Source organism: Terrapene carolina, unplaced genomic scaffold (genome assembly GCF_002925995.2).
Source record: "Terrapene carolina triunguis isolate 2854851 unplaced genomic scaffold, T_m_triunguis-2.0 Scaffold58, whole genome shotgun sequence".
Lineage (NCBI taxonomy): Eukaryota > Metazoa > Chordata > Testudines > Emydidae > Terrapene > Terrapene triunguis.
This window is the reverse complement of record NW_020664409.1, coordinates 72,692,255-72,708,872: the sequence shown is the minus strand read 5'-3', so window position 1 is coordinate 72,708,872 and position 16,618 is coordinate 72,692,255. Positions and strand designations below refer to the sequence as shown.

General features: G+C 42.6%; 1 protein-coding gene across 3 annotated transcripts in view; it reads right to left on the bottom strand.

Moving 5' to 3' along the window:
- Positions 1 to 16,618, bottom strand: part of TMEM67 (transmembrane protein 67) — a 51,238-nt gene that overhangs the window by 29,879 nt on the left and 4,741 nt on the right. For all 3 annotated transcript variants that reach the window (XM_026663040.2, XM_024201910.3, XM_024201924.2), the window contains 4 exons: positions 15,399 to 15,492; positions 13,864 to 13,963; positions 9,965 to 10,034; positions 9,771 to 9,845 (listed from right to left, as the gene is read on the bottom strand). In XM_026663040.2, the coding sequence (XP_026518825.1) occupies positions 9,771 to 9,845; positions 9,965 to 10,034; positions 13,864 to 13,963; positions 15,399 to 15,492 (339 nt within the window). The remainder of the gene's footprint in view (positions 1 to 9,770; positions 9,846 to 9,964; positions 10,035 to 13,863; positions 13,964 to 15,398; positions 15,493 to 16,618) is intronic.

Here is a 16,618-nt window from a genome sequence, read left to right as displayed (position 1 = left end):
TGCTCTAAACTCACTGAGGTAGGTTTCCTTGCTGATCCCTCCCTTCTTCCATTCTCTGTATGCTTTCTGTTTTTTCTTAATCGCCCCTTTGAGACTCCCGCTCATCCAGCTAGGTCTAAATCTCCTGCCCACTAATCGTTTTCCCTTTCTCGGGATACAGGCCTCAGACATCTCATGCAACTTCTGCTTGAAATAATCCCAGGCGTCATCTGCCTTTAGATCCCTAAGTATGTTAGCCCAATCCACTTCCCTAAGTAGTTGCCTTAATTTATTAAAGTTGGCCTTTTTGAAATTGTAAACCTTAGTTAGAGTATCATTTCTGTTAATCCTTCCATTTAGTTTAAACTGAATTAGCTCATGGTCACTCGAGCCAAGGTTGTCCCCTACAACCATTTCTTCAACGAGGTCCTCACTACTCACCAGCACTAAATCTAAAATGGCATCCCCCCTCGTCGGTTCAGTTACTACTTGATGAAGGAATTCATCTGCTAGCACGTCTAAGAACATCTGAGCCCTATTATTGTTACTAGCATTTGTTACCCAATCTATATCTGGGAAGTTAAAGTCCCCCATGATGACACAGTTCTTATCAGTTTTTACTTCCCTAAAAACATTAAGTAGTTCTCTGTCCGCCTCCAGGCTAGATCCCGGCGGTCTATAGCACACCCCAAGCACTATCTCGGGGGAGGCTCTAGCAGTTCTTTTATGCAGTGTAATTATTGCCCATACAGACTCGGTCTTATCCATTCCATCACTTATTATTTCTTTACATTCTAGCTCATTATTGACATATAACGCCACTCCCCCACCTTTACCTTTTTTCCGGTCATTCCTAAACAGCACATACCCTTCCATACCTGTACTCCAGTCATGACTACCGTTCCACCACGTTTCGGTTATTCCTACGATATCAGGTTTCATTTCTTGGACCAGGAGCTCCAATTCCTCCATTTTGTTACCTAGGCTTCTCGCATTGGTGTATAAACATCTTACCGTATGCTGTCTATCCTTTCTCCCATTAGTTATGCAATTTGGAACGGACCCCATGCTGTCCATCCGCCCCCTCTTTCTTATGTCCAATTCCCTACCCCTACCTATGTCTGTGCTTATCTCCTCACACTCCTTTTTAGTGTTGGAATCTGGCGTGGAGATTAACTGAACATCTCCCAACCGTCTCCCCCAAGTTCCTAGTTTAAAGCCCTTTTGATGAGATGAGTCAGCCTCCCTCCCAGAAGTCTATTCCTTTCCCTACTCAGGTGAAGTCCATCCCGCGAGAACAGCTGTCTGTCCCCGAAAGCCTCCCAGTGGCCATACATCCCAAACCCTCTTGGATAATAGCCATTGATGAACTTATCTAATTGTTTTTTTAATACAGTTATAGTTTGGGCCTTCACAATATCTCCTGGCAACAAGTTCCATCGGTTGACTGCTTTGTGTGAGGAAGTATTTCCTTTTGTTTCTTTTAAACCTGCTGCCTATTAATTTCATTGGGTGATTCCTGGTTCTTGCACTATGTGAAGGAGTAAATAACACTTCCCAATTCACTTTCTCCACACCATTGATGACTTTATAGACCTCTATCATATCCACCCTTAGTCATTTCTTTTCGAGGCTGAACAGTCCCAGTCTTTTAAATCTCTCTTCATATGGAAACTGTTTCATATTCTTAATCATTTTTGTTGTCCTCCTCTATCTTTTTCCATTTCTAATATTTCTTCTTTGAGATGGGGTGACCAGAACTGCACAGAGTATTCAAGATGTGTACATATCATTGATTTATATAGTGGCATTTTATTTTCTGTTTTATCTATGCCTTTCCTAACGGTTTCTAACATTCTGACTGTTGCTGCACATTGAGAAGATGTTTTCAGAGAATGATCCACAATAACTCCAAGATCTCTTTCTTGAGTGGTGACCACTGATTTAGACCTGTGGTGGGGCAGCTGCCCCACACAGGCAGGAGAAGGGTTTGAGGAGAGGCAGCATAGAACTCAGCCAATCAGGAGAAGGTTTGCTGGAGCAGCCCATATATAAAGGGCTGCTCAGCAGAACAAGTGGCAGTCTTTCCCTGGAGGGCAAAGGAGAAGGACTGTTTGCTGAGGAACACTGGAGATACTGTAGTGCTGGGCAGAGTAGCAGAACAATAGGGGATCTCTTGGCTGACCATGGCCAGACTGAGGCCTTGAAGCAAGGGCAGGGAAGGTGCGAGGGCTACAGGGGAAGAGGCCTAGGGAAAGTAGGCAGAGGGAATAGGAGGAGGGGCAGTAAGTGGCTGCCAGCTATAGGGTTCCTGGTATGGGACCCAGGGTAGCAGGTGGGTCTGGTTCCCCCTGCTCTCTTTACCCCTACTTGCCAATGAGGAGAGTGGCCTAAATCCAGACTGCAATTTGCCCCTGAAGCCAGAGACTAGACTAGAGATTGCAGCTGGCTGCTGAGGTAAGTGGAAGGACTCAGGACTACCTGTCCCTGAAAGGGGGGGAGACAGCAGGCTGGGGCACAGCTGGAGAGCTGTGTCCCGAAGAGGACTCTGTGGTCCAGGAGCAACGCTGGTCGAGACAGTGGAGGAAGTGGAAGTAACGACGAGTGAGACACCGCTAAGAAAAGGCACCCTGGTGGTCCAAGAGAGCTATTTCCCAGCACGACCAGCAGGAGGTGCCATGGCGGTGGGTCTGAACTGCTACAAGACCATCATTTTGTATGTATACTTGGAATTATATTTTCCAGTACGCATTACTTTGCATTCATCAATATTGAATTTCATCTGCCCAGTCACGCAGATTTGTGAGATCTCTTCTTAACTCTTCGCAGTATGCTTTGGATGTAACTATCTTCAGTAATTTAGTATTGACTGCTAATTGTGTCACCTCACTGTTTACCCCTTTTCCAGATCATTTATGAATATGTTCATCAGCACTGGTCCCAATACAGATCCCTGGGGGACACCACTATTTACCTCTCTCCATTTTGAAAACTGACTATTTATTCCTACCCTTTGTTTCCTGTTGTGATGGGGTGTCAGCCCCACACTTGCAGAAAAAGGGTTAAAGGCAGCCCTAGGGAGGCTTTGCAGAAGGCAGCCAATCACAGAAGGGCTTATAGGAGCAGCCAATCAGGGCTGGACTGGCCCATATAAGAAGGGCTGCAGAACCGAGCAGTTTCAGTCACTTCCTAGAGCTTGAGAAAGGATGAGGACAGGCTGCCTTGCAGGTAGAGGACAGCAAGCACCCTGGACAGCGCAGTGCTGCAGGCAGAAACCCAGAGAGCTTAAGGCAGCTCTTGGCAGGCTGCAGGGATCTGCAGATTGATGCCCTGATGCAAAGGCAAAGAGGGTGCTGGAGCCATGTGGCAAGTGGCTAGACCGTGAACTGCAGTTTGCCACTGAAGGAAGTGGCTGGACAGTAGACTGCAGGTCCCCCTGGAAGGGGTGGAACATAGTGTGACAGCTGGAGGGCAGTGTCACTGAAAAGGATGCTGCGGTCCTGGGAGTGAAGTGGGTCCAGGAACAGAGGTGCCAGTGGGCGAGATATCACCAAGAGAGGGTGCAGTGCTAATTCCCAGGACAGCCAGCAGGAGGCAACACAGTGGTGAGTCATGCTGTCACACCTGTCTTTTAACCAGTTACTGATCCGTGAGAGAAACTTCCCCCTTATATTAGGTCTGCTTACTTTAAGAGCCTTTGGGTGAAAAGCTTGTCAAAAGCTTTCTGAAAGCCCAAGTACACTATATTCACTGGATCACCATGTCCACATGTTTGTTGACTCCCTCAAAGAATTCTAATAGATTGGTGAGGCATGATTACAAAAGCCACGTTGACTCTTCCCCCAACAAATTGTGTTCATCTGTCTAATAATTCTGTTTTTTACTATAGTTTCAAACAATTTTCCTGGTACTGAAGTTAGGCTTACTGGCCTGTAATAGCCAGGATCACCTCTGGAGCCTTTTTAAAAAAAAAAGTGGCTCCACATTAGCTATCCTCCAATCATCTGGTACAGAAGCTGATTTAAATTATAGGTTATAGACCACAGCTAGTAGTTCTGCAATTTCGAGTTAGAGTTCCTTCAGAACTCTTGGGTGAATACCATGTGGTCCTGTTGACTTATGACTATTTAATTTATCAATTTGTTCCAAAACGCCTCTATTGACACCGCTGCTTTAATCTATGAAAAACTAAGTCAACCAACTGGCAGCATTCCTTAATTTCACGTCTGGATCCTACTGCTTTTTCAAACAGCTAAAATTTGAGCAGGTTTCCACCAACAATATACATTCACTAGCTTTGACATTTTGAGGAACCATATATTCTCATGAGGTTTTTAAGGTCAGGCTTGACAAAGCCCTGGCTGGGATGATTTAGTTGGGAATTGGTCCTGCTTTGAGAAGGGGGTTGGACTAGATGACCTCCTGAGGTTCCTTCCAACCCGGATATTCTATGATTCATGCACAAAAAAGATTTTTCTTCCATCATTAACCACATCTTTGTGTGTATATCCAGCATTTTTGCAGAAAACTTCAAATCTTATTTGTGCCCATTTCCCTTTAGTCACACTAACAGACTGATGATGGACATGGTTAATCAGTGTCCTTTGATCCTTCTAGACCCTATCAGCTAGTTGTCTTAACATAAACTACTAAATATTAGACCAAGAACTCCAAGGCTCTCCATGAACTCTGCAGCAAATTGGCTATAAACTCTTTGGAAGGCCTCTGGTTTCTGTGGTGCATTGGTGTGGCAGCTTAGAAATTCTGCAGCAGCCTCATTTAAATTAAAAAAAAAAAATCAAGGTTTTAATATAAATATTACAATTATTACAGTACATATTCTTGTATATACTTAAGCATATTAAACTGAAAATGTGGAGACAGCGTATAACAGGGGTTGGCAACGTTTGGCACGCGGCTCGCCAGGGTAAGCACCCTGGCGGGCCGGGCCAGTTTATTTACCTGCTGACGCTGCAGGTTCGGCCGATTTGCGGCCCCCACTGGCTGCGGTTCGCCGTCCCGGGCCAATGGGGGCAGTGGGAAGCGGCGTGGGCGAAGGATGTGCTGGCCGCGGCTTCCCACCGCCCCCACTGGCCCGGGACGGCGAACCACGGCCAGTGGGGGCCGCGATCGGCCGAACCTGCCGCGTCAGCAGGTAAATAAACTGGCCCGGCCCGCTAGGGTGCTTACCCTGGCGAGCCGCGTGCCAAACGTTGCCGACCCCTGGCCTATAATGTTGGTAATCATACAGCCATTTATAGAATAGCTGATTTCACAGCACCTTCTGACAAGCAGCTGATGTTCCATGTAGTTTACCTTAACATTGACCACATAGTCAATATGTGGTCACCCTGATATTTATGTGGTTTTCATGACTCATCCAGTTTTCACATTCTAGCTTTTCATTTCATATTTTTTTTAAATGTTTAAGTTTCTACCCTCGTGGTTGCAAGAAATAATCTTCCAAATTTGAATGGAGTCTAAATAATAGAGCTGTTATTGAGCCTGCAGACAGCCTGAAAAAAAAAATAGAGGGCTGTGAACTCCTCCACTGCTTGTTAATTTTATTGAAGCCTTAATGCTAAAGACTAATGATGAGAATTAAGTAAACATTAACTACACAGTTGCTGATGAACTGAGAAAGGGTAGGAGAATATGTAGGCTTTTTTTAGCAAATCATAAACTTGCTAAAAATGTTACTTTTGGGGTATCAAAATTATTTGTGAAATCAGGTCGAATTTGACATTAGTTTCAGCTGAAAAGCTAACTACTTCAGAAATGTCAATGAACCATTTTGACATTTCATTTTGACTCAACATTTTTGGTTTGATATTTTGTTTTGACTCATCATTCTAAACATTTTGTTCAACTTAAATAAAATTATTTCAGTTTTTAGTTTAATCAAGAAGACAATTCAGTTTCAGTTCAACTACTAAACAAAAAAAAAACAGTAATTCATTCAGTTCTAGTCAGGATTTAAGCACATGGAAAGGGAAATTACACATTAGTACATGAAAGAAATAAGGAGGGAAAGACAGAGGGGATGCACAAAGATGGAGAGAAAAACGGGGACAGGAAGATAGGATAATGTCTTAAATGTTCTCACTGAATGATGCTAAATAAGGCACTGAACAAATAGTGGTAACTAAATTTTTAGTTACTACAGAAAAGAATATTCTACTCCGGATCTTTGTGCAAACTTCCAACTTATATCAGTGGGAGATCCACTTTGGATTCAGGGAAGTATACAGTCTTAAATGCTTACATTTGCCCACAGACCATAAATTTAGACAAGAATACATCTTTCTCCAGGAAAAGTTAGACATCTCAGTGTACCCAATCTAGAAAAGGATAAAGACTGATGTAGAAAGAGGGCAACTGAATTACATAATCTCTGTGGTTTATAAGAGAAGAAAGTGAACACAGTTTTGAAGCCTGGCCCTTTCTTTTTAATTATAGTTTTGTTTTACTGATTTCCGAAAGAGTGAGAATAAGTGTTCCCCAAATGGTGTCTCCAAACCCTTCTTATAACCCAAACTACCATTTTACTAAAAGAACAGGAGTACTTGTGGCACCTTGGAGACTAACCAATTTATTTGAGCATAAGCTTTCGTGGGCTACAGCCCACTTCTTCGGATGCACGGTAGCCCACGAAAGCTTATGCTCAAATAAATTTGTTAGTCTCTAAGGTGCCACAAGTACTCCTGTTCTTTTTGCGGATACAGACTAACACGGCTGCTACTCTGAAACCTACCATTTTACTGCATCACTCCTTTGGAAGACGTGTGTTGTAACAACCTTCCCTCAACAGAAGAAGGTATCAAGGATATCACATTAGTTCAGTAGGGATAAGGGGGAGTTGGAGAAAATGAAAGCTAAACATGCTACCTCAGTTTGTGCTTGCAGCACCTAGGTGTCTAAGTCCTGAACTTTGGCACACACTTCTTAACCCCTTGAATTACCAGGCCAGACCCACAGAGTGAAGAGGTTAGTGTAGCAATTGCTTGAAGGTATATTTTAAAATCACTTCAGCTATTGGTATGAATCCACAGCTGACACATTTATATCATATTACACAGAATGTTGGTACAACTTCAACATAGTCCGCAACCCTTTTCAATCTTGAATACAACTTGACACTAATAGTATTTTTTTAAGACAGATTCCAACTGAAGCAATACAGTATTTAACTTGCATAGTTCTAATTGTATTTGCAATAATCTTGCAAATAGTTCTTATGTGTATCTTCCCCCAACCTAAAGTAAACTGAGCTAACCCTCAACTGTTTGGAGGTGGAGTGGCTATCATCTATTTAGTGTAATTGTATATGAATTAGCTCACAGCTCCCCACAGGTAGAAGCTAGCTACTGGGTGCAGGGCCATAGAAAGGGTAAAAAGTGACAGACTTTATCCTCATGATGCGATAATCAATCTGACAAATCTTGCAGATGCCTTGAACCAATTCTGCACTGATCTACATGGTGATGTTGATAACCAGCCTACAAAGCCTTAAAAGGAGAACTAGGATGAGAGATACCGTTTTTTTGGGGTAGAGTCAATGTGGTTTTTGTGAAGGGAAATTATACCTCAATCTGTTAGAATTCTTTGAAGGTGTCAGCAAGTATATGGACATGAGTGATCCGGCAGATATAGTGTACTTGGACTTTCAGAAAGCCTTTGACAAGGTTCCTCACCAAAGGCTCTAAGCAAAGTAAGCAGTCATGGGATGAGAGAAGGTCCTCTCATGGATCTGGTTAAAACAAAGGATAGGAATAAATGGTTTGTTTTCACAGTGGTGATAGGTAAATAGCAGGGTCCCCCAAAGATCAGTACTGGGACATGTGCTGTTCAGAATATTTATAAATTATCTGAAAAAAAGGGGTAGGCAAAGCTTGCAGACGATACAAAATTACTCAAGATAGTTATGTGCAAAGCTGACTGCAAAGAATTACAAAGGGATCTCACAAAACTGGGTGACTGGGCAATGAAATTTTTGTTGATAAATGCAAAAATGATGTACATTGGAAAACATCCCAACTATACAAAGTGATGGGGTCTAAATTAGCTGTTACCATTCAAGAAAGCTCTTGGACTCATTGTGGATAGTTCTCTGAAAACACCTGCTCAGTGTGCAGTGGCAGTCAAAAAAGCTAACAATATAGCAACCATTAAGAAAGGGATAGAAATATATGCCACTATATAAATCCATGGTCCATTCATACCTTTAATACTGTGTCAAGTATCAGAGGGGTAGCCATGTTAGTCTGGATCTGTAAAAAGCAACAAATAGTCCTGTGGCACCTTATAGACTAACAGACGTATTGCAGCATAAGCTTTCGTGGGTGAATACCCACTTCGTCAGACGTTGCATCTGACGAAGTGGGTATTCACCCACGAAAGCTTATGCTCCAATATGTCTGTTAGTCTATAAGGTGCCACAGGACTCTTTGTTGCTTTTAATACTGTGTGCATATCTGGTCCCCCATCTCAAAAGATGTATAATAATTGGAAAAGGCACAGAGAAGGGCAACAAAATTAGGGATATGGAACAGCATCCATATGAGGAGAGTTTAAAGAAAAAAAAATTGGGACTGGTCAGCTTAGAAAAGAGACTACCTAAAGGGGGAGGGATACAACAGAGGTCTATAAAATCATGACTGGTGTGGAGAAAGTGAATAGGGAAGTGTTATTTACCCCTTCACATAACACAAGAACTAGGTGTCACCCAATGAAATTAACAGGCAGCAGGTTTAATACAAACATAAGGAAGTACTGCAAACAATGCACAGTCAACCTGTGGAACTCTTTGCCAGAAGATGTTATGAAGGCCAAAAGTATAACTTAGGTTCAAAAAAGAATTAGATAAGTTCATGGAGGATACGTCCATCAATGTCTATTAACCAAGATAGTCAGGATGCAACTCCATGGTCTGTCTCCCTAGACCAGTGATGGCCAGGAGCTGGGAGTGGATGACAGGATGGATTACTCGATGATTGCCCTCAAAGACTGGCACTGACTTCAGGCTGAAACCCATTTTGTGTTCACACACTTTTAAAGGCTATTGGAGAGAGATCAACACCCAACGCAGTTTTACTCAGACTTGTTTTGTTATCAAGTCTGCATAGACCTGTTGTCTCTAGCACTTTCTCATCAGTGGGCTGATGTCCAACCTGCACCAGCCAAAGTGGTTTTGCTGGTCATTATAACTATCACTAGAACTTAAAGATCTTTTCTTCTTCTGTAAGTTAGAGAGGGGCTTCCTGGCTGACTTTTAACACCCCTTGACACTCAATACTGAGTGATGCTGGATAACTACCTTTCATTTATATAGTGCTTTATATCCCAGGATCTCAACGTACTTTTCAAAAGGTAAGCAAGTGTTTTTGTTTTTTAACAAACACAGAGAAATGGAGCCATTGAAAATTTAGGTGACTTGTCCAAGGTCACACCAAGTTATTTACAGAATCAGGACTATTACCCTGGCCTCTAGACTTCAGGCCCTAATTAAACTAATTGACCATGCTATTTCCTTGATAGATAAGTACTTCCTCACATAAACCATCTCACTGAGAGACTACTGTATGTGCAGCAGATTGGGGTAGAGCATGGAAAATAAGAAACTGACTTTGCAAGATACATAAGTAGATGAAAAACTGAAATACCAGGCATGAGAAAATGTTCCATTAAAATTAAGTTGGGTAACAAAATGCTCTTAAAACATTTCAGCACAAAAAAACCTATTCATAATATATAACATGAAGCTTGATCATGTTAAGAACAAAAACACTTACTAGCTGTCCATAACGTACAGTTGCAACTGCCTTTGAGGGGAAGTTTCTGCTGTTACTGAAGCATAACCCTCCAGTCTGAAAAGATAAAATTAAGACAAATTCCAGTTATATATTTATACATACATACATACACACACCACACTTTACAACATAACTTTTTTCCTTTACACTTTGATATAAACTGTTTCACTTACCAAAATATTTGGGTCCGAACAGTCACAAGACTCACTTATATTGATGAATGTTTGTTCACATCTTATACACCTATAAATCACACACACACAAATATAAACATGAAGAAAACACTTAAAATAGAGTTAACTATAAGACTTTATAATGTTAAGCAAGCTATTCTCTTCAAACGTTAGATTAGAACAAGTTTGTTCAATTACGGAGAGTGCAATGTGTAGCAAGAACCACAGAAGATGAACATGATATGTTGGGGAAGAATCAGCACAGCTTTTGTAAAGAGAAATCATGCCTCACCAATCTACTAGAATTCTATGAGAGGGTCAACAAGCATATGGACAAGAGTGATCCAGTGGATATAGTTTTCTTGGACTTTCAGAAAGCCTTTGACCAGGTCCCTCACCAAAGGCTCTTAAGCAAAATAAGCAGACATGGGATAAAAGGGAAGGTCCTCTCGTGGATCAGTAACTAGTTGAAGTAGGAAACAAAGAGTAGGAATAAATGGTCAGATTTCATAATGGAAAATGGTAAATAGCAGGGATCTGTATTGGGACCAATGCTGTTCAACATATTAATAAATGATAGGGAAAAAGGTGTAAACAGTTGTCTGGGTATACCGAAAGGAGGACAGGAGATACCTGATATGGATTTTAATCAGGCTGCAACTTTATTATATAGATGTCTGGGACTACCCAGCAGAAAGTGTACAGTGCAGGCAAATTCATGCTTCTTCATATCATTACCAGGGGTTCCATCAGCCCCCCTTCATTTTCCATCCAGGTGCCCCCAGCCAACCCATGGCTCATCACCCTCCTCGTAAGATGGTTAAGGTAAGCTATAAGAACGAGGTGTGTGTGGGGCGGGAAGCGGGGTTGGCTCCTTGCTGTACTAATCACAGGAGACCCCAACCCCCTTCCCCCGTTCTGTTCCTTTATCCTGCACGTTCTTTTAAGTCCTTTGCCAGGCCATTTATCTGGTCACTGGATGCCTTCCCTATGGAGTACCTGCACTGGACATCCGCCTCACACTTACAAAAAAAGTTGTGACATATAGCCTACCACCTTTTCTTCTTACCAGAAAAGGTCCTCCCTGATACCCGCTGTGGGGAAGGTGGAAAAAAAACTCATTCCACGGAAGCCAATCTGGTGCAGGAAAAATTCCTTTTCAGCCCCCCTTAAAAAGGAGTGACTAGCACAATGCCCACAGCAGGTCCTAACCCAATCAGATATTCGCCATCTCTAGGGGAAGGAGGGTGGGTGCTGCCTTCTCTGCTGCATGGAAAAAGGGGCTTCGAATGCCCACCTTTATTAGCCTTCAGACCTGACATTCCTGGGGATGAGTCAGCACCACAAAGCTGAACACCGTTCATCCTCTGCAGCAGTTTCCAACCTTGTTCCCCCGCCCCAGCCATAAAGCACAGCTGCCTTCCCTCGGCAAGCCCAGACAACATTCCCCATGCTTTAGGAGCAGTGCAGTCAGTGGCAAAATTTGCAGAAATACAAAATTACTCAAGATGTTTGAAAACCACTGGACTAAACTTTTTTTTTTTCTGGGAACCCAGTTGAAGAAAATTATTGATGCCCGCGACCCAACGGAGCTGGGGATGAGGGGTTTGGGAGTGGCTCAGGGCTGGGGCAGACTGTTGGGGTGCAGGGGTGAGGGCTGCGGGGTGGAGCTGGAATTAGGGGTTCAGGGGGCTTTGGGCTGAGGCAGGGTGTTGGGGTGCAGGAGGGGGTCAGGGCTCTGGGCTGGGGGTGCAGGCTCTGGGGAGGGACCAGGGATGGGAGGCTTGGGGTGAAGGAGGAGCTCTGTGTTTGGGGGGCTCAGGCTGGAGGGGGTCAAGGCTCTGGGCTGGGGGTGCAGGCTCTGGGGTGGGGCTGGGGGGGTTGGGGTACAGGAAGGGGTTCTGGGTTTGGGGGGGCTCAGAGCTGGGGCAGGGATTGGGGCATGGGGTTGGGGCCCGGACTTACTTCCGGTGGCTCCCAGCAGTGCAGCCAGGGTGCAGAGGCAGGCTTCCCGCCTGTCCTGGCACCACAGACCACGCTGCACCTCAGAAGCAGCCAGCAACAGGTCCGGCTCCTAGGCGGAGGTGCGCAAGCCGCTTTGCACAGCTCTCGCCCACAGGCACCGCGCCCCCCCACCGCAGCTCCCATTAGCCAGTTTCCGGCCAATGTGAATGCAGAGCCGGTGCTCGGGATGGGGGGCAGCGAGGAGAGCTCTGTGGCCCCCCCGCCTAGAAGCCAGATCCACTGCTGGCCGCTTCCAGGGCGCAGCATGGTGTCGGAGAAGGTAGGCCCTAGCCTGCCTTAGCTGGGCAGCATCGCTGACGGGACTTTTAATGTCCCAGTCAGCAGTGCTGACCAGAGCAAGGCGACCCAGTGCCTTACATGCTGTGACCCAGTACTGGGTCACGACCCATGATTTAAAAAACACTGGTTTAGTCCAAAGCCAATCATGAAGAAATATAAAGGGATCTCACAAAACTGGGTGACTGAGCAACAAAATGCCTGATGAAATTCAGTGTTGGTAAGTGCCATGTAATGCACACTAAAAAAAAATCCTAAACTATACATAGAAAATGGATGGGTTCTAAATTAGCAACTACCACTCAAGAAAGATCTTGCAGTCAGCTGTAAATAGTTCTCTGAAAACATCCACTCAATGTGCAGGGGCAGTCCAAAAAAAAAAAAAAAAAGCTAACAATGTTAGGAACCATTAGGAAAGGGATAGATAATAAAACAGAAAATGTTTTCACCCCTCAGCTCCTTATATAAATTCATGGTATGCCCACATCTTGAATACTGCATGCGGATTTGGTCACCCATCTCAAAAAAGATATATTGGAAGAGGTACAGAGAAGGGCAACAAAAATGGGTAGGGGTATGGAACAGACTGCATATGAGGAGAGATTAAAAAAAGACTAGGGCTGTTCACCCTAGAAGAGAGACCAACTTCTACTGGTGAGAAAGACAAGCTTGCACAGAGCTCTCCTTCAGCTCTGTGTAAGCTTGAAAGCTTGTCTCTCTCACCAATAGAAGTTGATCCAACTAAAGATATTACCTCACCCATCATGTCTCTCTAATATCCTGGGACCAACACAGCTACAACACTGCCGGTCCATCAATTGCTATTAGCCAAGATGTCCAGAAACACAACCCCATGCTCTGGTTGTTCCTAAATCTGGGACTGTTAGAAGCTGCGAGTAGATGACAGGGAATGAATCACTCAACAATTGTCCTATTCTCTTCTTTCTCTCTGAAGCATCTGGCACTTGTCACTGTTGGAAGACAGGATACTGGGCTAGATGGACCATTGGTCTAATCCAGTATGGCTATTCTTATGTTCAAAACTTCAAATTAAGTCCTGGGATCACATTTCAGCTCAAGTATCAAGTCTTTTTTTTTTTCCCTTCTGTGTTCATAGCACAATGTTTATTAGAGGCCTGAGACTAATCCCAATGAAGTCAGTGGGAGGCTTTCCGTGGTTTTCAATGGGAGCTGGACAAAAGTTAATTTTACCAGCTCATTTCCACTATTATTCAATTAGCAACAAATAAAGCAGTACATATTAATATAAGAACATGTTGTTCCCACTCTATCATCAGTCAGAAGAAAGACTGGAGTTGCAAATTTAGGATACTGGCCCTGCAAGATATTTAGCAACCTCTACTCCCACTGACTTGAACATGAGTTGAAACCTCTTGTCTTACTGCTATTTAGATTGCTACAAAGCAATAGGGACATCTATAGTATATGCAAGACAGAATGCTCCAATTAACCAGAAGTATTCATATTTTATCCAACAGATAGTTTGTTCCCGGGGAGCATTCCATTTAAATCAGATAATCATCAGGATCCATACAAAGCAGATCTGAATACATACATTTAGAAGCAAGAATACTTACCTATCTCCCAAGACATTTGAAGCAGAGAATGATGGTTCATTTGCATCACAGCGTATACACAATGCTTCATTCAACAACGTGCCTTTAACATCTCTTTCCACTAAGTGGGGAAAAAAATGTAAATGTGAGCAATAACATGCTATAGAGTATTCCGCATAGGTGTTAAAGCTGCTTACAAAAATAATGCCTTTAAAGAACATATCTAGGAAAATCTGGCTCAGAAATTAATACAAAATCAGTTTGCATTTTCTAAAACTCCTGAGTCACAATTAACAAAATATCCTGTGTAAGTAATACACACACCCTAGTAGTTTTAATTATAAGCCAGGGGCAAAAATGAAGCGAGTTTCTCTACACTTGTGTTAAGGAGGAATTTATATTCAAAACAGAATATTTGTAACTAAATTGCAAAATTTTGAAGTAAGAAGTAATTCTCTTTGAACAGCAGTAATTTAATCATTTTTATGGGATAAGATAGCTTAAATTTCGAAATTTAAGCTTTTCGAAAGCAACTAATAAAACCACAGATTAATAGTGTTAAAAAACTAAATTACAGATGCTGTGCAAAGATGATGCACATGTGAAGATATCACAAACGCAAGATTTTTTTCCCCCAAAGCACTTTGGTGGTTAAGTTTTTCCTTTTTTTTTTTTTTTTTTAAACTTAGTTTTTAGACTATTTGCTATGGGGATAAGAAATGTATTTTGTAACCCTCATGATGCTTAAAGGGAGAGGTTTCAGCTAAAAATGTATTCTGGTTCTTAAACTGGTATTCTTTTTCTAACATTAAACGACAGTTGGGTGTATCTTAAAGCCACCCTCAGTCACATTATTAAGACTTAAATCAATGATCAGGAAGAATGAACCTAGTATAAAGACATCTGGTTTCTGTTTTTAAAAGAACAAAAAAACCCTACTCTTTTGGATAACCAATACTAAACATTTCTACAGCAAGTTCCCGAGCCTGTATGTAACCAGAAAGCAAGCTATGAGGTGAGGATAACATTGTATCTTGTATTGCTCTTATTTTCAGTGTAAGATAAATAATAATAATCAGGCTTCTCTACATCCAAAAGGGTTTGAAATAGGAGACATATGATTCAGTTACAATAATTCCTGTTAAGAGTTTTTCAGAACTGTGCCACCTTGCAGCAGTGAGTAAGATCTTAAATACACCAAATTGACAGAAGCCTTTTATGCTTCAAGCAGGTCTAGAAAAATCAGGATATACAGAGATCATTCTACGCTTGCCAGGGGTAGGCAGAAGGGGTCCGGTAAGAATAATTAGTCTTTAGTTTTATTTTCTACTTTCAAATGCAAGGAATAATGGCTAGAGGACACAGTTTTGTCTGCTATGGGTTTGTGGTTTTTTGGGGGAGATGTGTTTAAAAAACAAGATGAATACTTTTTTTTACATTAGAACTATAAACATCAATACTTTGATAACTCTGGCTTGCTGTGGTAATACACAATGCTGTTTTGATAAACTCAGATGTTTAAGAACAACATTTCATATTGTGTATAGATTACTTACCTAAAATTTCATTAATGGCGCATTTACATTTTCCTTCTGGAGTTAAGCCTTTAGGACAAGTAATACAATTCCACCCATCTTCAGTAACGCCACTCTAAATAAAAGTTTAAAATATTTGTAAAATCCTTTATAAAAGTCCTCTAGAACTGAAATACATTATTTAAAATAGAAATTATTCAGATATTCTAACATGCATAACATTCACAAAGCTGTCTGAAGAACATACTAAAGACCCTAGCAAGGAGAACCATCAATATATTCAATGGGGCTCCATTCAGACTTAAGGATCCGACTGATCTTTTCAGAGGTTTGAGGTCACAATACAGTACCTAGTTAGGGTACAAGAGGAGGTTTTAGTTAGGTTTTTTTTTTAAAAGCATTAGTTGAAATCCATTTATGCCATCTTGGAAATAGTGTTTAAAAGTGCTTGTTTTACAATAGAAATGGAGTAACAACATCTAACAACAACAAAAAGAATGCTATGGTTATCACCAATGCAGAAGTGATTATAGGTAGGGCCCTACCAAATTCATGGTCCATTTTGGTCAATTTCACGGTCACTGGACTTTAAAAATAATAAATTTCAGCTATTTAAATGTGAAATTTCACAGTGGTATAATTGTTGGGGTCCTGACCCAAAAAGGAATTGGGGGGGGGGTGTCACAAGGTTATTGTATGTGGGGTGGTAGTACTGCTACCCTTACTTCTGCACTGCTGCTGGCAGGAGAGCGGCAGCTGTTAGCCAGGCGCCCAGTTCTGAGGGTAGCACCCTGCCAGCAGCGGCGCAGAAGTAAGGTTGGCAATACCATACCTCTTTCTTCTGGGCTGCTGCCTTCAGAACTGGGCGGCTGGAGAGTGGCGGCTGCTGACTGAAGGCCCAGCTCTGCAGGCAGCAGCACAGAAGTAAGGATGGCAATACCATACCATGCCACCCTTACTTCTGCGCTGCTGCTGGCGGCGGCTCTGCTTTCAGAGCTGAGCTCCTGGCCAGCAGCCACCGCTCTCCAGCTGCACAGCTCTGAAGGCAGCACAGAAGGAAGGGTGGCAATACCACGACCCTCCCCCCCATAGGCTTCCGACCAAATACTAAAAAATAGACAAGAAAAAAGAAGCAAAAAAAACCAACAAGTGAGCCTAGGGACTTCATAAAGGCGTAGTCTTTGTGTACAGAGAGAGCCTAAGTGACTCATGGCTATTTCTACACTGCACACCTTACCCTG